The sequence below is a fragment of the Balaenoptera borealis genome (genome assembly GCF_965194805.1).
Source record: "Balaenoptera borealis genome assembly, chromosome: 15".
Classification (NCBI taxonomy): Eukaryota; Metazoa; Chordata; class Mammalia; order Artiodactyla; family Balaenopteridae; genus Balaenoptera; species Balaenoptera borealis.
Genome location: NC_138871.1, coordinates 79,850,115 through 79,874,832, shown reverse-complemented (window position 1 = coordinate 79,874,832; position 24,718 = coordinate 79,850,115). Strand labels below are relative to the sequence as shown.

Here is a 24,718-nt window from a genome sequence, read left to right as displayed (position 1 = left end):
AAAAAGATGTTAAGTGATTTTGTAGAAATGTGACCATAAACTGTAAAACCTGCTGCAAAGGTCAAAAAATTTAAATCAGATCTACACAACTGGAAAACCTAAGGACAGATGTGTCTAATTTTATATTATATTTTGACCCAACCTAATTATATCTATTTGACCCAGTTCAATTATATTCCATCAGTGACTTCAAAAAGAATATTCAACACTCAAAGTAGAGGTGCCAAATGCCTTTGAGCTGTTGCCGTATACTGTTCAGCCTTCCTTCCTCCTTCTACTTCTTACTCCTTAACTCTTTTGGAATCCAGCCTCTGTACTCAAAGTAATAAATCCCGAATCTGTTGGGCAGTTAACTGCCCAATCTGTCATCCCCTTTTCAAGCTTTATCCTTCTTGACCACTCTTAGCATTTGAATCCATTTACACTCCCTCCTACTTGAATGTCTGTGTCTCCTGGCTGCCTGATCTAGCCTGTTCTATTCTGTTTCTTCACATGGCCAGCATCTGTTACTCAGGCTCATTCATTGTCCAATAGTCCAGGCTCAATGCGGGCTGAGTGCTGGATCGCCAAACCAGGTGGGGCCCAAGCCCTACCATCAGGAATCTCAACTGAGTAAGATGAGGTTCCTCCTCAGTGTGGCCTTTCTCTCCTGGATCCTCTAACTACTCAACCTCCCTTTAAGTATAAGCACACCTGAAGTTCCCATCCCCTCAAGCTCTTGCCTGCTCTAGTTTTCCCTCAGGGATTTCAACTAGTCTCTTTGGAAAAGTCTTCTAGATCTGTAGAAAAAAACACTCATTGTTTTAAGTCCATTCCAAATGCCACCTTTGCAAGAAAACTTCTCCAATTCCTTCTGTAGTCATCCATTTCCTGAAACTTGATGTATGCTTTCTCCCTCTACTCCCAGGCCAAACCGTGCCTCTCCTAAGCCCCTTATTTTACTTTGTCTTGAACTGTGTGCCTGTATTTTCCTCCACACCTGCCTGGGGCTTCATTAGGCAAAGGCTGCTCTTGTTTAGCTCTGTCTCCCTGATGGCACCCTGGCTTACACGAAGGCTCATAACCATTCTCAATATACTGTTACCGTACTGAGCTGAAATCTATATACTCAAGGAAAAATCATGACCACAGCCCACCTCCCCCACCCTTCCAGTCCATCATCCTTTTTTCTTGAAAGCCAACTTTAGGAAATACGATTTGCAGGATCAAGAAACCAATTTTTTTTTTTTTTCATGAGACATCTTAGTTTGTAGATGATTAAGACTTCCCTCTCTAATCAGGAACAGAATGATGGCTGTAGCACTTCCTGGAAGCTGTCTGTGATGAGCACTTAAGGGAATCAAAGCAGAGGGAGGAAGAAAGCCAAAGACATCTGTGTTCCCATCTCAGTTCCCCAATCATTCCCTGTGTGACTTCAGCCCAGTGATTTATCTTCTCAGTCTCAGTGAAATAATGTTACTCTTCTTGGTATTGAGGGAGAAACAAACAAGATTTTATACATTTCTATAAATTTATAGTTTTATATTTTCCTTAAATACTATAGTTCTAATCCTAGTAGTGAGCCACCAGACATGGAAATCCATTCCACACTTCCCGCTCTTGGAGAAATTATAATATATCTACAAATGGAATTTTGGTACCATAAGCTGTTATCAAAATTCAAGATATTTAAATGTTCTCTTCAGCCACCATGACCTTCCCGTAAATAACATATTAAGAAAATGTCCAAAGTACAAGACTGAACAGATCAGAGTCCTTGGGTTGTAGCAGAGAGGAAGTGAGGCCCCTTTGCTATGGTGGTGGGGAAGGGGATCCCCTGAGATGTCGCCTCAGAACACTGCTCCTCCAGAGAACATCAGTTGAAAACTACTGCTTTAAATTCCTGTAGATTTTACTTTTATCACTTTAAAGGATTTTGATATTAAGACTTCACAAAGGACTCAACCCTATTCTATGTGGAAGCATGGAAAGCCAAAATTCAAGAACAGTGAAATAGGCAAATGGGGTCACTCTGGTAGTCGTTGTGAGAAGCACGCACACATGCACGTGGACTTTAGAGCTTCCAAAAAAGAACAGGCATGTAACTCCCCTAGGTGTTTATATATCCCTGAAGTTGTGAGTGAATGGGGTGTTTTACCACCATTTGGGCCTCTGTGCATGCTGAATGAAACAGTGTAAAGTGCATACGAAAAGAAGTGGAAGGGGTCAATTAAAAATGCAAGTAGTAAAATTAGGGTGTTGGAATAATAGGTAATTTATTTTGTAACAATTCTTTAAAGTTATTAATAAATCTTCCTGTAGCAACAACAACAAAGATATGTAATTACACAAGAGTAGCAAAAGTCACACAAGTAAAAAAAGCCCACTCTTTTTGAAGTATCAAATCAATCTGGCTCTTGAGTTCCCAGCTGCACCTCTTACCAAACCCAACCAAACCCAGCCAAACCCAACCAAATCCAACCAAACCCAACCAAATCCAACCAAATCCAACTAAATCCAACCAAGCCCAACCAAAACCAACCACACCCAATCAAATCCAGCCAAACCCAGTCAAATATCAAGAACAACAGCAAACCGAGTTAAATCAGAAGTGAGATCTCTTTCGTTGAATATAATCTACAGTAAAAATCTTTTTCAGAATGCAAGAGCTTTGGGGACACTTTTCCTTTTCAAGTAGGTATTTTAGACATACCAAAGATTTTTAAAAGATACATCCAAGGAGCTTTCATCATTTGGTTTGCTGTATCTTAGAAGGGTCTTCTAGCATTTACTTAGAAAATCTCTGTTAGAAGGTTTAATGTATATGTAAGGAAGTTCCAACTTATTTTTAATATAAATAAAATACTTGAAATATTACAGTTTAAAGCAGATTAAAGTTTGTAACAGATGACTACTGGACAAAGGACATTTAACTATGCTTAGCATTGTGGAACTGCAATTCAAAAAGAGGAGAACACAAGAGTGAGTGTAGAAATGTGAGCCTAGTTGATTAAACATGAATGTGTCATTCATTTATAAATATATTCAATCAAAAAATAAACAAGATAAGAAAGAATCTCTGTATGTATTTAGTCATGATTCATGAGCCATTTTGCCTTAGGAAAAAATTTAATGTTTTTGATAAAAGAAAAATAGCCTTTCAAATGAAAGTTATATCTTAAACTCCTGAAACAGTTTTATATTATCAAATAATATAAAAGAACAGATAGAGATGACTCAAAAATACAAAATCTGTAAGCCTCATTTCTTGTATATATCACATTTTCTTTCACGTCTAGTGATATTTGTTCTATATTAATCTGTGTCAATTACTATGTATACTATTTTTCTTTGGAATATGACATAAAAAATCTTGAAAATTATTAGGAAAATACATGTTGATGATTTATGTTAGGCCTACAATAACTGATTGCTTCTAAAATCAAAGAAAAACCTGGGCATATTAAAAAGATATTCTTTGGGGTGTTTTTAAAAATGTATGAAAAGAAAGAAGGAAATGATCTTTGAAGACTCAGAGAAATGCAGAGTGACATTTGGATGTGGTTTAAGTATCACACACAATCTTTATCTTATAACTTCCCTATCAACAAGCTATAAAGAAAGTGAAAAGTTTTCATCATAATCTTTTAATTTTTGGAACTTACTTTCAAAATCCAGGAAAAAGTGTGGGTAGTTTTCAATTTCCCTGGTAAGGACTTTGAGCAGGTTTCCCATCCCAGCAAACCTAGGAGAGGCAACACAAAACCAAATACCATTAGCAGTATAAAAAACAAGCTTCTTAAAAGATTGGACATTTTTTAATAACTTGCATAAATACCACTGAACCCTTATAACTACATCAGAAGGCCCAATAGAAAGTATCTTTATACCACGTGATGAGTGATAACTTAGCGACTATTTTTTATTCAAAGAATTAGGTATTTTAGTCATAGGAGGCAGAGTTTAGGTACATTCTACAAATTTCTTCCCTTTCCCCTTCACTAATCCCCTGAATCCTTATGGTTAATATCTCAGCTTCGCTTTGTTTCTGTTCCATTGATGTGGGAACATACCATGTCAATGGACAAGCAGAACAGAGAGGGCATTATTAAAATACCTATCCAAAAAGGTAAGTTTCTTAAAGTTCCTGAGGAAAAGAGTTTAGAAAACAGATTTATACTCCCAGGAACCCCTCTTAGCCTGTACAGGAGGTCATGTTTCCCAGGCAAGTCAGAGGCTCTTGCAATTTGACATTTCAATGGTAACGAAATTAGGTACTTCATGAAGTGTAGAAACGGAAAGGTATAACATCCAAAAAGTTTTCTCAATGAAACTGCAGCCTGAGACATTTGCAAGGGTGAATCAAGACTATAGAGAAATACAAATTGGTTACATATCTGCAATCCCAACCTGAAAAAATAGGAAAAATGTAGTTATTATTTAAGTAAATAGCAAAATTTCTACTGCTCTCAGCTCTAGACATTAAACCATCTTCTTCAGGAGGCCATTGCCCATTCATTTATTCTACACATATTTACGGAGCCGCGATTTGATGCTGGGTGCTGTGCTCTTTGGAAGGTATTTTTCTAACTCATGATTCAGACACCTCAGCTTGTGAAGGATCAACTTGAAAAATCACTGGACCAGTAAAAGGGAACTGCAGGGATGTAATTTTCTATCCACATGGCTTCTGACAGTATTTATGTTGCTACAGGCATTTAAAAAGATATGCCACTCTAAGAAAGATGTGGTGAAAGAGGAATATACGAAAAGGATGATGTTGTGCATGAAAATACATAGCAAGCAGTTCCCTTAAGTGCAGAAGGTGGTATAATTTAGTCTCCATAATCCCTCTTTCTGAGAAAATAACTCATACACTTGTAGACATCATTCACGGTATAAGTCACTAACGTGAAGCTAGAAAAGAGTCTGCTTAGGGAGGGCTGTTTGCAATCCTAATTCTGTTTCCTGTTAGCTCTGTTATCCAAGGCAAGGTACTTTACTGTCTAAGCCTCAGGTTTTTCATCTGTAAAAAGAATTTGTGAAATGTATCTATTTCATCAATCATGAATATTAATGAATAAAAATATAAAGTGTTTAGCACCGTACTTACAGGAAGTGCTCAAGGCACATTACATGATAATTACCACCGTCATCATCATGATAATTATCTTAACAGCCTTCAAATACTTACTTAGAATTCCCCTATGGAAAACGATTGAGGTAGGTTGTATGTGGCTCTAGGGAAGAGAACTAGAACCAATGAGGAAATAATGAGGAAGATCTTCATTCAGTGTCATGAAAAAATTTCTAACCATTAGGGTTGTCGGCATATTGGGCGATTTGCCCTGTGAAATAGTGTTTCCTGTCACTGGTGGTGTTTAATTAGAAATATGGTGTATTACTCCTGAAAAATATTGTAAAAATGAGTTGGGCAGAAGGTTGGAATAGATACCTCTTAGACCTTGCCCATCTTGACACACACACACACACACACACACAATAGGAGGCAAACACCATGCTTCTCTCTTCCAAAAGGATCGTCCCTATTCTTTCTGTCATTTTCTTCCTCCCTTGCCTTTATGCACATTTTCTTTTAAGGTATTTTTGAGCAAAGCCCTGTATGAGACAGGTTCTACCAGATTAAAACTCAGAACTGGTATAGCCCATCCCTGCCACTGGGCAACATTCACAAATCCTCCTGGGTCTCTAGGAAATAATCTGTTCCCAATTTAATGAACAATTCCAGCTCAGACCCGGAGGCGCTTCTTGTAGGAAGATGATTCTATTGTTTAGTAGCAGCCCTGACTTTCACATAAAATGCCTTAATGGAAGTTAAATATTCTTAATTTCCCTAGCTTTGTGCTATTAACATGTCACAAGAGACCTGAATGGATTTAGCTTCCTCCTAAAAGTCTGACTTGTGTAGGATTTTACTGTCAGAGTGCCTGGGTGGGAAATACATTAAGCCTTTAAAATTAGTAACAGACTGAAATAAACACACGTGGAAATACATCCAAATACTAGCTGGCTGCAGAGTTCTATCTGTTCAAAACGTTACTTAAGCTGGTTGGCTGATGCAGTCCAATATTTTGAAGCATGATTCTAACAACAATCCAGGTCAACTAACTGGAAATAGTCTAGATGTACTCTAGATGCTTCACATCCCAAACAGGAACTGTCTGGAAGAATAATTGATAATTATGGGATATTATGTAGTATTACGGGTCAAGTCCAGTCCTATGGAACCTAGAGAACACGCATTTCAATACAAGCTCCTTGAATAAACACAGAAATAGTTCATCTCCTTCATGGGAAAAAAAAAAATGATGCTTATCGCTCCCCTCCAATGGGACAAGAATTCATGGAAGTATATTCTGGTTCAAGGTCTGCAAAGTGAGTTAACATCACGCAGATGGGCACTAGGTAGAGACCATGGTTGCTTTTTATTAGACCTCGGGCTCCACTTGGGAAGACCCTCACCCAAGGAGTTTTTACCACAGCCCCAGCTACATTCTTCATGACAGAGCCTCTCCAATCTTTTCAAACAGCTCCTAAGTGCATACAAAATATATTTCTATGAACCATGTTACTAGTGAGATGGCTTAGTTAATCACTGTGAGGATTATTTTTTAATATTTGATCTTGTTCAATAAAAGAATTTAAGACAAGTTATTATACACTATTAGAAAATGCAAATGCTTACATAATGAAAGTGAGGGGAAGAGGAAAATAAAAGGAGAATAGTAAGATGAAGGTAGAGAGGCAAGTAGTACATGAACCACAGGTCATCCAGGCAATAAGATCTTCATATTTGTTGGAGATCAATTTGGATCTAAGCTTCCGAGTGCCAAAGCAAAGGGGAAAAAAGTCTCTTTCAAGATTTGGTGTTCAGAAAATAAAGACAAACAGGTTACACTGGAGAAGTACAGCTTTTTAAAAAAAAAAAAAAATGAAATAGTGATCATGGCTAAGAGTTGAGACAAAGAGAAATCTCCTCCAGCTAAGAGCAGACTGACACTTATACCTGAGGATGAGCAGAGTCTTAGAGCTCCCATGGGTACAGCAGTGTTTTCACAGCTAAAAGCAGGGGAGAGAAGCCTGGTTGGCAGTCCAGGACCGTATTTAGGGAAGTCGGGGACTCTGGTTTCCATGTTCTGTCTGGTAATTCCATGCCTACACTCCTAATGTGACCTGCTGCTGGGTCAGTCCCAAGGAACTTGCCAGCTCCTTGCCACTCTCCACTATGGATTGGGAGCTCATATCAGAGAGAATAAGACAATCCAGCAGGTGATGATTCCAGGCAGTTTCTACAGGTAAAGAAGCTGCTTATTAAGTTCAAGGGATAGGAAAGGTCTCCCCAATAATAAAGGAGGAGATGGAGAACCAATATGAAGGAAGAGAGAAGTACAGCAAAAAATACAGATGTGAAAGTACTAAAATACTAGGAATAGAATTCATAAAGGAGGACGCTAAGGATTCCAGGCCTAAGGGAGCTCAAGCAATAATTTATAAAGCATGTTTATTATTTAAAACTAGTATGCTGTCTATATTATAAAGTTTAGGCTTATTTTAACACACACACACACACACAAACACACAATGTCTCCCTTGACATCTTCAGAGATCATCTTAAAGTGAAACCTCCCTGGGACACGAAACAGTTTGCAGTGGTGCCCGTGAGTGTTGTGAGATCTGAATTCACTCCCTCCAGGAGGGTCTGGTAGGGGCAGAGCAAGGGAAGATCACGAGATTTGGTCTCCCAGATGAAGACGGAGGGAAGGAGATGCCAGTTGGATAAGTACTCACGAGGTGATGGGCCTTGCAAACATTCTTTCTGGCTCTTACTTGGGATGTTTCCTGCTTTGGAGACTGGCATTGGAAGGTGGTCCTCTTTCCATCTGTGGCCACTCCGGATGGCCTTTTGCTCTTAGAGACACCTGTCTTCCTCCATTACCGGGTTCTCCAGGACTGTCCCTTCTCTACCAAAGTGAATGTGTGTGGGCGTCTGGCATGACGGCTTTGGCTATTTGCTGGGCTTGTTCTCCCAGAGCATTGCAGGTTGGGACTTACTGATAAAGATTAAGACACAGTCTTGAGGATCTGTAGCACAGAGTAGGCTAAAATAAAAATGTGGCCTACTGATATTATCAGAAGATGCATAGTGTAAGTGATAAATGATGAGCTCCTAGGGAAGAGTTTGAAAGAGCTGCACAAATATGAAGCACCGTCTCACTCCCCCATTATGCTAGAGCAAGTCATTGTAGCTCTGAGTCTCGGTTCTTCACCTACAACAACAATAATATAATGATCTCTTCTACGTGAGATTCTTGCAAAGACTACTGAAATGAGTGTAAAACTGCTGTGTAAAATACTATAAAATACTGCGCAAATATTAGCTATAATTATTCAGCATTACAACTCGTTTCATGGTTTAAGTTATTCATGGAATCAAAGAAGTATTACATCCCCAGAATCATATAAGTTGCATGTTTCTTGATATTTCAGGTTTGGTCTCCCAAAATCCATGACTCTTTATGTAAACTGCTTTAACGTCAAGCTATAATCAGGTAAATATTTAAAGGTATTAATAGCTAGCACCACAAGAGATTTTCCTACATGTCAAAGACTGTATTTTAGATACCTTTTCTTACTTTATCTTCAAAATACATCTAAGAGGAAGATATGTTTTTTAGGGATTAGAAAACTTAAATGTATTAAAATTAAATACAGAAGCTAATTTTAAAAATATAAATCTATGAAAGAAAACTAAATTTTCAAGAGAACAATATTTATATGTGTGTGACAGTTAGAGGCTGGGGTCTTCAGAAAACTCTATATAATTCCCATTTCCAACACGAAAATCCCAAGCAGAAACAAATGCTTTTGAAAATAGCAGTAAGGAGATCACCCTTTTAATAAATACTCAAAAAATCATCAAAAACTGCAATTTTTAACCAAATGGTTGTGTCTATGTTTACCCCTTCTCATAAATATAGCATAAAGTCCAAGGAAAACACAAATATCTAATGAAGAAAACCCTGCGAAAGGGACTCATGAAATATCTCTACTGAGAAGGAATGAAATGCCAAAGGGCAAAGGGGCAACACAGATTTTCCAACAGTCAAAAGAGGGGGTCGGTCAGGATCACTGCTCACTCAGGTCCCAGGAGACCTGGTTTATCTTCCTCAACACTGACTCTCTTGGTGACAGTGATCTATCTTAATAAAAGGAAAAATCAAACTCCTATCCTCCCTAAAGGGAATCTGGTAACAGTTTGATGGGAAGTTTCTTCTTTTCCCTTTGGTTTTCTAATAAAAACACCACCTTGAATAATTGCCCTGAGGGAAGTAGTCAATCACTGGTTGAATACCCTGAATACCTGCGGCCTGTGGGAGTGGGGTTTTCAATGACAGAAGCCATGGCTGCAGTGCTCAAGTGACACACATGCTATTTAGGGAGACAGCACAAGTCCAAATTAAGAATGTAGTCGACCTGGAAGCACATAACAAGCTTCTGATAAGTGGTAAGGGCTCAAAAATGTTAATTGAATGTGAAAGTAGTAGTATTACTACTTACTTAGTAGTAGTACCTGATACATAGTAAGTACCAACCAGAGTGATGATGATGATGAAGATGATGAAGAAGATGATGACGACATATGAGAGGGACAAGAACATGCACATTTTACTGAGGGTCCACTGTGTGCCTGGCACTGTGCTTGGAGCTTTCACACACTTAAGTTCACTCAAACCTTACAGCAATCCTTCAGGTAGCTATCGTTCTCTTCATGTATTGGAAGAAGAAGAAATTTAGTTGGTTAAGCATCTTTCTGAAGACTACAGGAAAATAAAAGATAGAGCTTGAGCATCTAGGAACTCAAAGCCCATGCTCTTTTCCCCATAGGAGGAGACCTGGGATTCCAGACCCCAGGAGGCCCCCGTTTGGGGACACTGAGAGTCCGTGGTCCGTGGAAAGTGCGTGCTAGATAATGTATTATTGTATGTATATGCTCCTTTCTCTGGGGAGAGAGTCTGTAGTTTCTGTTAGATTCCAAAGCGGCCTGCTCTACACTGGTAGTCCCCCAAGGCATGTACAGTGAAAGACATATTTCTCTAGGAATTCAGAGGAGACAGAAAACCATGTGGGGTGGAATTTTCCAGAAAAATTAGCGTCATAGAAGAAGTGAACTCCACCCAGGCGTGAAGGACCCTGGGAATCTGTATTGGCAGAGAGGACGCCTCCAGCTGGGGGACCTAGAGTGAGAAGGGAACAAAAGACACTAGTTGGGTGACTGGTGAAGCCTTCCCAATACAGAAGGCTTATTCCTCAAGGTTCATGTACAGCAATACAATTTTGAAATGGATCCTTTCACATTTTTTTCCAAATTGTCTAGAAGGAGGGTGTTTCTCTAGTCACTGTAGGAGTGTTAATAGACTGCCCGCATGTCCCTGCCAAGGGAGGCTCTCATCTCCCAGGGGTGATGATTTGGGATGTATGCATGGTATTTTCTATGACTACTTTCTTGGCTCTGAGCTCAAAACCACTTCCATGGGAGCTGGCTCTGAGGCTGCTCAGTAGAAAATGATGACTCTCCTAAAGAAATCATTCTCTGCTAACATTTCAGTTCCAAAAAAGAGGGGATAAAAGCGTGCACACACACACACACACAGACACGCACATGCACATTTTTTTTTTCCTATTTAGAACTCGGTTCTTGTTTGGAAGAAAAAAAAAAATAAGATTAGTTGTATTCCCAGAGTGTAAAACCAAATAAAATCAACTAGAAGTGACTTTGAAAAGATGTGGCTATAGTTGGTGAGGAAATGTATTTGTTTACTATAAGTAAGACATAACAAAGGACTCAGGCCCAGGGTGTGGGCATTGTGAATTCTGACCTTTGCCTGTGTACAACAAGATTACCGTGCCCAATTTTCATGATTAGAGAACAAGCACTTAGAAAATTTCTTTTGTAGCTATAACTATCGGAAAGGAGACTTTCTAAGCCAATACCACCTTTTATCAATACAGAACAGAAAGTGAGAAAAAATAGAACAGCAGCCCTACATGGTTCTATTTGCTAATATTTTTCTTAAGGTCTAAGGTGATAAATACTCAATGCCTTTACCAGAAGGGATGGGTTTTCTTAGCACTCTGAATGAGGCAATACCTTTCAGAATCTAAAATGTTTAGCATCCCTGGTACAAAGACTTTGGAAATCAAAGACTTAGATTTTTTTATCTATAACTCCATATTTTGGGGATTAAGAAGTCCTGGTTGAACCTAATATTTTTCTGCAACATAGTTAGCACATAAGCCCCAGACCAATCATGAATACAACAATGACGTATATTTATATAACATCACATCTTTGTCAAAGATGTGTCTGGCCTCATTTATCCTCAACATGAGCATGTGTCAAAGGTAGGGAAGGTGGTATTGGACCCATTTTACAGATCAGAACATGTGGGTCAGTTATAGTAAGTGTCCTTCCCAGGGTCTTCCAGATGGACGTCCCAAATGTCCTCAGAATACATTCCATATTAGAACTGGGGTCATCTTTTTAAAGCTCTTATTTACAAAAAAGCACTTGCCCAAGGACCCAAAATACATTAGGGCCAAAGAAGGAGCCAGAAGGAAGGTGTCCTGGCTGTCAATCTCTTGCTCTGTCCATTAACACAAAAAGTAAATGGGACACATTCATTTTTTTTAAGACATTAGAACATAAGATTGGGGCTTCCCTGGTGGCACAGTGGTTAAGAATCTGCCTGCCAATGCAGGGGACATGGGTTTGAGCCCTGGTCCAGGAAGATCCCACATGCCGCCGAGCAACTAAGCCCATGTGCCGCAACTACTGAGCCTGCACTCTAGAGCCTGCGAGCCACAACTACTGAGCCCGCATGCCACACTACTGAAGTCCGCGTGCCTACAGCCCATGCTCTGCAACAAGAGAAGCCACCGCAATGAGAAGCCTGTGCACCACAACGAAGAGTAGCCCCCGCTTGCCGCAGCTAGAGAAAGCCCACGTGCAGCAACGAAGACCCAACGCAGCCAAAAATAAATAAATAAAATACATAAATTAAAAAAAAAAACATAAGGTGCATATGGTAGTTCTAATTTTAGTTTTTTAAGGACCCTCCATACTGTTCTCCATAATGGCTGAATCAATTTACATTCCCACCAACAGTGCGAGAGGGTTCCCTTTTCTCCACACCCTCTCCAGCATTTGTTGTTTGTAGATTTTCTGATGATGCCCATTCTAACTGGTGTGAGGTGATACCTCATAGTAGTTTTGATTTGCATTTCTCTAATAATTAGTGATGTTGAGCATCTTGTCATGTGCCTCTTGGCCATCTGTATGTCTTTCTTGGTGAAATGTCTATTTAGGTCTTCCACCCATTTTTTAACTGGATTGTTTGTTTTTTTGATATTGAGCTCCATGAGCTGTTTACATATTTTGGAGATTAAAGCTTTGTCTGTTGTTTCATTTGCAAATATTTTCTCCCATTCTGAGGGTTGTTTTTTGGTCTTGTTTATGGTTTCCTTTGCTGTGCAAAAGCTTTTAAGTTTAATTAAGTCCCATTTGTTTATTTTTGTTTTTATTTCTGTTACTCTAGGAAGTGGGTCAAAAAAGATCTTGCTGTGGTTTATGTCAAAGAGTGTTTTTCCTATGTTTTCCTCTAAAAGTTTTATAGTGTCTGGTCTTACATTTAAGTCTTTAATCCATTTGGAGTCTATTTTTGTGTATGGTGTTAGGTAGTCCTCTAATGTCATTCCTTTACATGTAGCTGTCCAGTTTTCCTAGCAATCCCACTACTGGGCATATACCCTGAGAAAACCATAGTTTAGAAAGAGACATGCACCACAATGTTCATTGCAGCACTATTTATAATAGCCAGGACATGGAACCAACCTAAATGTCCATCGACAGATGAATGGATAAAGAAAATGTGGCACATATATACAATGGAATACTACTCAGCCATAAAAAGAAACGAAATTGAGATATTTGTAGTGAGGTGGATGGACTTAGAGTCTGTCATACAGAGTGAAGTAAGTCAGAAAGAGAAAAACAAATACCGTATGCTAACGCATATATATGGAATCTAAAAAAAAAAAAAAAATGGTACTGATGAACCTAGTTGCAGGGCAGAAATAAAGAGGTAGACATAGAGAAAGGACTTGATGACATGGGGCGGGAGGGCGAAGGTGAGGCGAAGTGAGAGTAGCATCGACATATACACACTACCGAATGTAAAATAGTTCGCTGGTGGGAAGCAGCAGCACAGCACAGGGAGATCGGCTAGGAGCTTTGCGATGACCTAGAGGGATGGGATAGAGAGGATGGGAGGGAGGCTCAAGAGGGAGGGGACATGGGGACATGTGTATGCATATGGCTGATTTGCTTTGTGTGCAACAGAAACTAACACAGTATTGTGAAGCAATTATACTCCAATAAAGATTTATTAAATAATTTAAAAAAACAACATAAGGTGCAACGTATCACTGCCAGTGGAGGGTTTCTGCTCCATGGTAGTAGGGTCTCCCTAGAACATGCTAAACAGCTTGTTAAACAGGACATCCTCACTGGTGGTTCATAACATCGTGTGCACTTCTCTCCGTCCCCACCCTGATTATCCTAATTCAGACCCTCAGCAGAGCTTGCCGGCATCCTGCAAAGAGCCCCCAAGCTGATCCTCCTGATTCCAATTTTGTCTCCTGCCCATTCGTTTCCAGCTTTCTAAACACATATCTGACAATGTTACTTCCCTGTTTAGTATGCTTCCATGGCTCTCCAGGGCCCGCAGGATGGAACGCATACCAATGTGCGCACTGGATCCAGAAAACCTGGCCTCCAGTCCCTGCCGGTCTCCTCTGTCCCCTCTCTTCCTCCGCACCCCTGGGCCCTACACTCATCACGCCCTGCACTTCTCTAAAGCAGCCCGCTCTTAGTTGCCTCAGGGCCCTTGCACATGCTGCTCCTTCTGTTTACAATTATAATGACAGCTAACATTTTGTAATGATCTGCAGGCCGTAGGGATGAGAGATTTTCATGTAGTATCATATGTTAATTTTCACAACCACCTTATGAGGTAGGAACTCTTACTATCCCAAATTTAGATAAAGAAATAATCTTAGAGATTTTAAAAGTTTCTCAAGCCCACAAGCGGCAGAACTGGGTCTGGAATCCAATTCCATCTGACCTCTAAGCACTGGCTCTCGGCCACTGCCTCCCCAGAATCCCCTTTCAAGTATGAGTTTGGAAATCAGGGCCTTCAGAAGGACTCCCCTAAATCTTTCCTCCTCTTCGACTCTACCTCAAATAAAACAAAACCCACTCCCTTGGGTAAGCTCGGCTTCTCTTTGCTCACCTAACTTGCTGTGTTTACTGTGTCAAAGTGCCTACAGTGTGGACCATAATTACACACTTTCCCCCCATCTCTGAATATAAAGTCTTCTTGGGCAGGGCTGTTTTTACACCTCCTTGTATTCCCAGCACTTAGCACAGGGCCTGGTACCCAGTTAGTACTGGCAAAGAAATCCTTAAGATTGTTCTGTCCAGTGGTACCAAAGCATCAACCAGTCCAAGGCAAAATGAGGAATTAAGGCTATGGCATGAGCCTTGCATTTCTGCTAAAGTTATGCAAACATCTCTATGCTACAGTGTTTTTTATTTATTTTACAAAATGATAGTGATAGCTGCATCCTAAGTCCACAAAGTTTATTTTGAAATTTTATTGTTTTGTGAAATTCCGAAGTCTAGGAGTCACTAATCTGGTCAGTTACTCGGCCCAGTTTGGGAGCAGAGCTGCTGGTCTCCGCTCTGAGGCTGGTGCCTCCAGCTGCACCCTGTGACCTGTCTCATTTAGTTCTATGATAAGTCTGATCTCCTAACTACAAAGGAGCCCTGAGATTTCCCCAACAGAGTGGAGGAAAGAAGTCCAGTTCTGGCTTTAGGAGTGTTTCTGGCGACTGGATGTGATTGTAGGAGGGCTATTAAGACAATCTGCCCTTCAACCTGATCAACAAGGTTCAGATTTGGAGAAATCCTGATGGCAGCCAGGTTGGCAGCTGCTGTCAGCGACGAAAGAGGCTTGCAGGCTCCCCACACCGTCCCCCAAAAGCAAGTGACCCCTCTGGCTTGCCTTCCCATGAACCATCCAGGGAGCTGTCCGAGCGGGGAGGGTACAACCCTGATACGTCTGGTATTCACACCACCCAGAGACACTTTCTCCTAGTAATCATACAACCCATCATACCTCATTTATACTCCTTGATTGTTCTGAATGATAAGCAAAACCGGTTGACCATCAGCCTGTAATATATCAGATACAAAATAGGTGGCTTAAAAAAATACTTCTCAACAAAAGGAAAGGTACATTCCTTAAATGATAGAAGCACCTGCTTTTCTTTGGGGGCAGGGGGGAAATGCATTGATGGAATGAAGTAGCTCAGCCTATAAATTCCAGGAGCCTGAATCTGCAAAACCAGGTGAGCGATTTTAGATAGTTGGGCTGGGCTGGAATTCCCTGCCCCAGCTGCCGCTTCTGCAATGAAGTCATAAGGTTCTCTGTTCGGTTGCCGAAAGTCGTGCCAAGAATCCAACAGATGATTTCATTCCAAGACGAAGGAGGGAAACTAGAGTGTCTATTAAGCGCTTTCATCTGACAATAAAAATGAGTTAATGGCTAAAATGTGTTTTCAAAACGTTTTAACACTACAAGTAATGGCACTCAAATGGGAAAATGCCTTGAATATCCTCATCCATCATTAATACCACGGTGTCCCTCAAAAGGGCTGGGTGTTCCCGGTGGAATACAAGCTGCTAGAGTCGAGTTGTAAGGCAATCCATGGGAATTCTCAAAAAAATACCGAGAGACCATTACAGAGCTGAACGATTAAGTGCAGGTTTAAAATAGTCCTTTCAATATCTGAGTTCAGTTTTCTAAAATAGACTATTACCTCATCATAGCTAATTTCCCCATAAACATCAATATTACAGCAGCAAAAAGTCTCCAAGAAATGAGAGCGAAATTAGATTCTTTTTTAGGGAATGAAAGTCAATGTGCCCCCCGCCCCAATTTCCAATTCCAGTGAATATGGAAACAATCAAACTGGGACTTTGTTCTGGACCAGCCTACCGCTGGGAAATCATCAGTGAATTTGTTCCCTTCCACTTGTGAAATCAAGAACACAGTGAGGAGGAAACTGCTTGATAAGCCTGCCCCTTCCCTAGAAGGAGGGCTGATGGTCACAGCCCACCCAGGCCACTTCTGCCCGATTTCAAAGGGAGAGTGACCCCTGCAGGGCAGCAGTCTTGGAGATGCCTTCCGCTTACTGAGTAGTGTTGGGAAAGCTGTTTATTCCACCTCTCTCCGATGGCCTCGCTTCAGTCTAGAACCTGAACGGGAACACGGAGAAGTCGCCCAAAGTTTGGGCTGTTCTGACCATCACTGATTTAGATTAAACAGACTTTCATTTCTCTTGGATTACAGATCTCCTTTTTCCAGAATTGATTCTCGGGTATTTAAGCCGACAGAAGCCAGGCTCCTCTTGCTCTGAACGAGGGGCTGCAGAGGAGTCTTGCCCTGTGTGCTGTTGGCCAAGCCCTCCCCCGCCGAGATGCTGGAGGGCCTCCTTGCTGCCTCCTCATCTCTCTGAATGGTCCTTCTTAAGACTCCGCTTCCTCCATCTAACCTTTAAGTGTCCGTCTCCAATGTTCATTCTTCACAACTTGTCTCCCCGTCCCACTCTAGCCCCAAATTGGACCTCCCTCCTCAACACCTGGCCGGTAACTCTAAGTGAATTTCCTGCAAGCATAGCAATTTGGGGAAGATCTTAATAGCCTTAAGTTCTGCCCTTCCCAAATGTCCTCCTCCTTCCTTGTTCACAGAAAGACATCACATCCTTTAAATTATGAGCCAGAAACCTGAGTGTCCCCTGAGATTTCTGCACCTGCTTCCCCCCCCTTAGACCTGGTGTCTCCCCAAACTCTATCCAGGTACCTTCCACGTCTCCCCTGGCCGTGACTTCTCTCTAAGCCCTTCTCCTGGCCGCAGTCTCTCCCCATCACCTCCAGCCATTATCTTGGGCTCTCTCTCGCCTCCCCCAATCCGACACCAGATACCCCAAGCACCTTGGATCACACAGCAGACTCTGACCGCACGTTACAGGAAATGTCCTGTGTAAAGTGAACGCTGGTGAATTAAATCTCTTCTATATCTGTTATCTCACAAGATAACCTAAAAAAAAAAAAAAGAGGAAAAAAAAGAAAAAGGCTTTTCCCCAGTCCCTGCCTGGCTCTCATCCCTGGCAGCTGCTCTGCACATCTGTGCCTGAGGTCTCTCTGCCTCCAGAGTTCACTGTCAAGTGGTGAAATATGACCTGGCAGGTCAAGGCACCGGGAGGCACGGTGCCCGCGGACGGAGTACTTCTGGGAAGCGAAAGCCCCCTGAAGAACCCCACCCGCCCCAGTGCCAGGGACTGACTTATTTGTAAGTCTAGGTTTTCAGACACTGAGTTTTCTTAAACGGAGGTCCACCTGTGCACCAAAGGAGGCTCTGGAATTGATGGACGTGTCAAAGCATTAGGTATATTACTTCCCATTTCAAATTTATTTGGGGGGGGGGTATGTCAAAATTATAGAAGTACCAAAAAGACCACCAAAAGCCATTTCACATACTGAAAACCTAAAGAATTTGAAGCCAAGGGAGGTTGGCGTGGTCCATTACATCTCACGTGTCAAGGTCGGCCAAAGGGCGGAAAACATCCCTTGAAATCTCAGAGGCAGGAGGGGCTTTGCTTTGGTCTCCAGTTTCTGAAAGGAGCAAATGCCTTGATTTCAAAGTACGCTTCATCGCAAACCAAACTAACGCTTTAAAATAAAACCCCTAGCTTGAATCCCCAAGCAAGCACTGAAGACCGTCACCAGTAAGCTGGGACGGGAAAGGCGGGGGGGGGGGGGGGGGGGGGGGGGGGGGGAGGTGGGAGTGTGCTGAGTGCCGGAGGCCGGCTCTCCTGCAGGGAGCTGCTTTCTGAGGCAACTCCCTGGCCCAGCGCGATGTGGAGTTGCTGGGTGGAAGGAAAAAGGCATGTTTCAGTGTAAACGCCTCCCAAGCTGGCTATCAAATTAAGATGGGTGCAATTTCTCCCATGGTATTCAGATCCTAAAACCTGACCCAAAGCTCTCTTTCAAGTTTCAGCTCCTCTGAACACTCTGTACTTCGGTCACACCAGGGTATGGACAGTGTCAACAGCTCTGGCCTCGTTCTTGCTTCTGTTTTTGTGCTCATGCCGTTCCTTCTGCTTGGAATGCCCTCCCCCTCGCCTCTGCCTCTGGACGGCCTATCTTTCAAGGCCCAAATCAGATTGCACTTGCTCCCAGAAACCTCTTCCCTGACCCCCAGGCGGAATGAACAACCTCTCTTCCTTGCTGTGGATTCTTTAAAGGGCTGTGTCTTCATTTCCAGAATGTTACCCATTTCAACTACCCCCCCCCCACCCCTCCCCAGCCAAGCTCCAAGCACAGGTCCAGCACGCAGCCTCTTCACTGATGGCCACTGGAATGGAATGGAAGATCCGGTAAGCAGTCACTGCATAGCAATGACAGTAAGATTGTCAACTGCAAACAAGCCGAACAGAGGAAGGGTCGTTGGGAAGAAAACTAGGTTGGAGAAAAGAAACATTTCCCAAAATAGAGATATTCTGTTGTTTTATGATCATAGATGACCTTGAGAATCTGATGAATATCAGCCTTCGTAGAAAAATGCACCCACGCACAGACCCACATGTTTTTGCGTATCATTCCAGGAGGTGCAATACACACACTGACACCCAAGAATGGAAATCCCTCATTTATTTTAAAATCGCTAATTGAGTGGATGGACAGCCAGGCAGGATGAGGGCGGCATTTCCAAGTGCGTGGACCGTGGACCACGCTGAAGGAGAAAAGTTGTTCTTTAGTGGCAACAGCACAGGCTGCGGAGACCCTGGGCAAGTCTTCTGCTCTTCTGAATTTGAGTTTTCCTCGTCTGTGAAATGCGAATCATAATACTTCCTCAGCAGTGTCGTTACTGAGTAAATAAAATAATGCAGGGAAAGCACCTAGTGTAATATCTGGCTTGCAGGCAGCCTCCAGCAACAAATGCTAGTTTTCTGCACCTCCTGTCTCGCATATAAAAAACTGCAAGCACAATGCAAACAAGTCATTTCCCTTTTAGCAATAAATTCTGCACGGCCGCTTTGGAGCGAGGGAAGAAAGCGACTGAGACCACCGCCTCGGCGAAGAGGTGAAGCCGGTCCTGCGCGGCTACTGCGGGCGCGTTCGCGTGGCTATTAATCATACAAGAGCCCATTTATGACAAACACAGGTCACTCCCTTTGCATGACAAGCCCTATGGGTCCACAGAGGCCCATTATCCAAAAAAAACAGAGCATTGTGGGCGACGCGGGCGAAGCCGAGTGCACACACACAAGCGGACATTGTGAGGCTGTTTGCACAACCCCGCGGTGCTCCTCGCGGATTTCCTGCCAGGGAGACATTTCCATCTCGCGGAGGCGGCTGCAGACATTTGCTCATTCAACATGGCTTCGGGCCGCGGGCTGAGAGAGCCAGGGGCGCGGCGCCCTCTGCCGGCCGTCTCCAGACCGCAGGCGGGGATGGGCGGAGGATAACGCAGGCCGCTCTCAGCATCCCAGCCTTCTCTCTCCTTCCCCTTCTAAAGGAAAGCGGTGCAACAGGCTTGAGCTCTGGGGTCTGGAAAGCCTGTAACATGTGTTGGCTGCAGGTCCTTGGACGAGCCATGTCACCCCTCAGGTCTTGCTTTCCTAGGTGGAGTCCCCAGCACTCGTTTGTTTGCGGCAAGCCCTGAAGGAGACGACAGCTACACCGCCCGGGTCCTGCCCCTCCGCCAGTGTGGAATAAATCCCTGTCTTCCCCTTCTCCACCTGTCTCCAGTAGGGTGGGGATTGTCATCTGCCCTCTGAAACTAGGAATGGAAATCAACCAGCACCTATGGGTAATGTCTTGGCTTAAACTGTAGCCAGTGTTCAGAGCGGGTGTGTGACTTTATCTTCCTGTGTCATCTCTTTTTTTCAGATTGTTCTCTCTTGCTTTACAGTGTGTGTTCTGTGTGGGCAAGGGCAGCCCCGACATGCAGTATTTCACCCAGCATCTGAAACGCCCGACCTTCAGGACAGGCTCAGTTGAAGGTGGTGGGTGAGCTGGCAGAAATTCTCAGCTAAGTTGTCTTTCTCAGAGATAAAAGAAAGACCACCCTATGGAACTTCTTAAACTGAGCTGTGATGTTTAGCATAGCAACAAGAACATGAACTTGGGTTTGGATCACAGCTTAGCTATTTGTTAGCTGGGTGGTCTCAATCAACGTATTTAACAACATTTACTTAACCTCCCAGAGTCTAAGTTTCAATATGAGTAAAACGGAGATGTATTCAACCTCTTCAAGGCTGGTTTTTAGAGACAATGACACAACATATGTAAGTAGCCAGATTCATAAATGGTAGTTACCATAATCATGATTACTATTGTTATTTTTCTTGTTCCACTCACTGGTCTTAATTCTGTCCTCCTGGCCATGAAGAAGCATCCCCTTTCTTTTTTTTGAAAATTAACTTTTTATTTCTAATATGGCCAAGAAGATACATGGAAACTCAAAACCATCAACAAGAGATGCACACAGAAATATACAGACATGACTTGAGTGCAGGCAGTATTTTTTTTTAACATCTTTATTGGAGTATAATTGCTTTACAATGGTGTGTTAGTTTCTGCTGCATAACAAAGTGCATCAGCTATACGTATACGTGTATCCCCATATCCCCTCCCTCTTGTGTCTCCCTCCCACCCTCCCTATCCCATCCCTCTAGGTGGACACAAGGCACTGAGCTGATCTCCCTGTGCTATGCGGCTGCTTCCCACTAGCTAGCTATTTTACATGTGGTAGTGTGTGTATGTCCATGCCACTCTCTCACTTCGTCCCAGCTTACCCTTCCCCCTCCCCGAGTCCCTTTTCTGACACAACTACTAATATCTATTAAATGCCATCTTAGAGGATGTATGCTGATGACTTCCAAATTTATAACTGTCACCTTGATCCCCTCGCTTGAACTCCAGACTCATTTATCCCATTGACTGCTTGACTTCTAACAGACACCTCAAACTCCACATATCCAAAATTAAAGTTTTGGGTTTTTTTCCTAGAAATCTGCCCCTTCTACAGCCTTTCTTCTCTCTGTAAATGGCAATTCCGTGTTTCCAGACACTCCGGCTAAAAACGCCAGTTTCATCCTCGGCTTTCCTTTCTCTCACACCCCCTATCTAAGCTAACAAACCCTTCAGCTCTCCTTTGAGGATGCAGCTTGAATTTGATCGTTTCCCAGACATGGAGGCATACTTGGAGCCCCAGACCAACCCACAAGCCATCCCATCTCTTGCCAAAAGTATCATACTCACTTCCTCAACAGATTTCCCAGTTCCCAATCACTCAGTCAATTACCTATCTGGCAGCTCTAATGATGTTTTAAAAGTTTCAGCATGTCACTCCTCCGGTTAAATCCCTTCAGTGGTTTCCTGTGTCACTTAGAGTAAAATACAAGATTCTTATCACAGTCAACAAGGCCCTAGGTGACGTTACCCCAAGGTAGTTCATCTCGTACAACTCCCCTCCATCGCTGGGCTACTCACGGCTTCTGGCCTTTCCCCTTTCTTCGTTCTTGAACTTATCACATGTGTTTTTGCCACAGGACCGTTGCTAGTCCTTAGGCCTAGAATGCTTTCCCCCAATATATCTGCATGGTTTTTCTTTAGGCCTCTGTTCAGGGTTTACTTTTCAGTGGAGCCCAACCTAACCATCCTCTCCAACATCATACTTCACCCTACTCCCCGCTCACTGTCTTTATTTTTCTTTTTAATCTCTATCGCCATTAACATATATACCCCCAGATCCCAGACTAGGGCCTGACACACAGTAGGAACTCCATACATACAGGTGGAATGAATGAAGTCATCTGTTCATAAACATGACTCCCATGATCCCCTGGAGCTTCTCTTCCATCCAAACATAAGATTCTTCCTCCAGGCGCATGGGAGGAGAGGCTCTCAGGTCACCTGTTATTTTGGTCAGACACTCTTATTTGGGTAAGAATAGGGGAGAAGTAGTCATTTCACGGGATGGGCAAGTGCATGGTCAGTGAACCTGGTCCTAATGAGGAACAGCATGAACCTCTAAAATAGAAAGTGTGTTTTGGGGGTGAAAGTAGAGGGAGAGACAGTCAGGAGAATCTACTGAAGATTGATTATATAGGAACTTTGAATCCAGAAAGCAGAAGCAAGGAAACTCCAGGGCAGAAATGCAGCTCGGTGCCTTGGGCAGGTCAGACAGTTGTTGTGTAACCCCGGGGCCTGAAGGTCACGGAAGCTACCGCAACTGTAAGGCCTCTGTAATGCCACCAAATGCACGGGGAGTCACTGTCTCTTGTCCTAATCTGCTTCCAGCCACTTGTTTGCTACAAGACCTTGGGGAAGGTCACTCCCCCCGCTCTGAGTCTCATCCTTATCATCTGTAACTCACCAGGACTGGCTAGATGACCTGGGCAACTCCTCTCCGTTCCAACATCCTGAGGTTTTAATGCAATGAGAATGTCCAACAATTTCCAGAAATGTATTCAGGCAACCTAAAGCCACACCAGGAGCTAAGGTAATTAGAAACGGGATGAGACTTCCATTTAAGAAACAGAACTGCGCCTTGACAGCACTTTCACACAGCATGCCTGGCTTGTTCCTTGAAGCCCTTTGGATTTCCAGCTATTTGGGAAGGACGGTGGTGATAGATTCCCAGCACCATGCTATCTCAAAATTGGCCACTGCTGCAATCAGGGAGTACTCCAGAGTTTACCTCTGTGAAAAAGCAGTAATTCAGAAATCAGGTAGAACACTTAAACTATTAAAGAGAAATTGTTCTCAAGCTCTTTTGTACTTCCGAAGCATCAAACATCATGAAATACGCAGATAGGCTAACTACAACTAATTTTCATATATTTGATAAAGCGGGTCCCAAAGTACCTGTATTAGGCAATGCTTGGGCAGCCAGCTTTCATCTATCACGTGTATTCAAAGGTCTAATATGACGTCCTCTAATTCAGACTCTTTTCCTTTGGAATTCCAGAAGCAATTGAAAAGCCGCCGCAGTCCCAGCCCTCGGAGCCCAAATCAGATCTCACTGCAGTTACGATAATAATAAAATTGTAACATTAAGGCACTAGGTTGGGGATAATTTGCAAACACCAAAGCTATGTCCACTGGCTTTCAAAACAATTCCAAGAGATGGTGAAATGATGCTGTTAATTCCCAAGGCTTTGAAAGTCTACTTACTTTGCCCAGGAAATGGCAGCATTCAGTTGAAATAAGGAATAAATTCTTTCAACATTTCTAGAAATTACACTGAAGATTCTGTTTAGTTGACAAAACTCTTGTTGGCTCTGCCGGGTGATCTATCCACCTACGTTTCACTTTATGTGTGATTTGATTCAGCTGATCCCCACCTCCGCCCAAATCCAACACCCCTCCTCTCCCTTGCCACTAGCTCCCAAGTTAGAACTGGCCTCTTCCTTCTTATGGCCCTAATATATACACCCTGTGTATCCTGTATATATTTCTAACAAAAGTATAATATTCATATGTGTCTGCTCAGCTTCCTGAACGCAGGTCTTAATCATTGGTCCGACCTCCATACCCAGCACAGTCCTTAACAAGAGTACAGGAAAGTTGGTGCATAGTCAAAGGAGCAACTGCATGAACACTTCCCCATTTTAGAAACCAGAGCTACGTAAGACACGGTGCCTGCACCATCCAGTGAGGGTGAGAGGCTATGTTTAAAGACAGCTGTAACGAGTGGAAGATTCTAGTGAGGACTGGTACCTGGGAAGAGGGGGCAAGAGAGGAGAGGAATCCTGCGGCTGGAAGGATCTGGGAGGGTTTCATGCAGGAGGGGGGCTGTGGAGTGGGCGGGAGGCCAGGGAGAAACTGTCAGCGAAGCCTGGGGCTGGGATGAAGGGAACCCCAGGCCCCCACGGCTGAGATCACACTCTCGGTGGGTGGAGGTGAGAGGCCTCTGGAGGGACAGCTGTCACAGGCCTGGCCGTGAGACCTGTCGGCAGATCCCAGTCTCCTGGTTATGATGAAGTGGTGGAACCGGTTTTCCTAGGTGGCTTCTAAACCCACTATAAAGGTGGTTCTCTGCCAGGCAAACTTACATCCACCACCAGCCTGGGGCCTGCCGCGCTCCCGGAGCCTGTCCTGGGGGGACACGCTGCCCTCAGCTCCTCTCCCCACAGCCCCGGGAGCCCTCTCCCAGCCCCTCCCCATGGTCCCGTCACCCCCGCTTATCTGCCTGCGTCTCCTCTTAAAGGATAGATACCCCCAGCACCGGAACTGGGACTGGATTATGTTTGAATCCAAAGTAGGCTGTTCAGGGAATATGTTTCCGAATAAATGAGAAAGTGAATGGGCAAGAGATGGCGTGGATGCCAAAATCTATATCCAAGGACCTCTTGTCAGAGTGCCAATCATCAGCTTAGAGCAAGAGGGAAGGAAAGACGAGGGGCTGGTGGGAGAGGAGGAAAAAAGTGAGAGAGAAGAAGGAATGAAAGAAAGGAAGAAAGGGATGAAGGAAGAAAAGAAAGAAGGAAGGAAGAAAGAAAGGAAAGAGGGAAGACAAATTGT

At 43.1% G+C, this 24,718-nt stretch overlaps 1 protein-coding gene across 2 annotated transcripts in view; it reads right to left on the bottom strand.

The window, feature by feature from the left end:
* The window catches only part of CYRIA (CYFIP related Rac1 interactor A), a 107,773-nt gene that overhangs the window by 23,203 nt on the left and 59,852 nt on the right, over nucleotides 1–24,718 (bottom strand). For both annotated transcript variants that reach the window (XM_082357785.1, XM_082357784.1), the window contains one exon: nucleotides 3,645–3,724. In XM_082357785.1, the coding sequence (XP_082213911.1) occupies nucleotides 3,645–3,714 (70 nt within the window). In that variant the 5' untranslated portion in view covers nucleotides 3,715–3,724. The remainder of the gene's footprint in view (nucleotides 1–3,644; nucleotides 3,725–24,718) is intronic.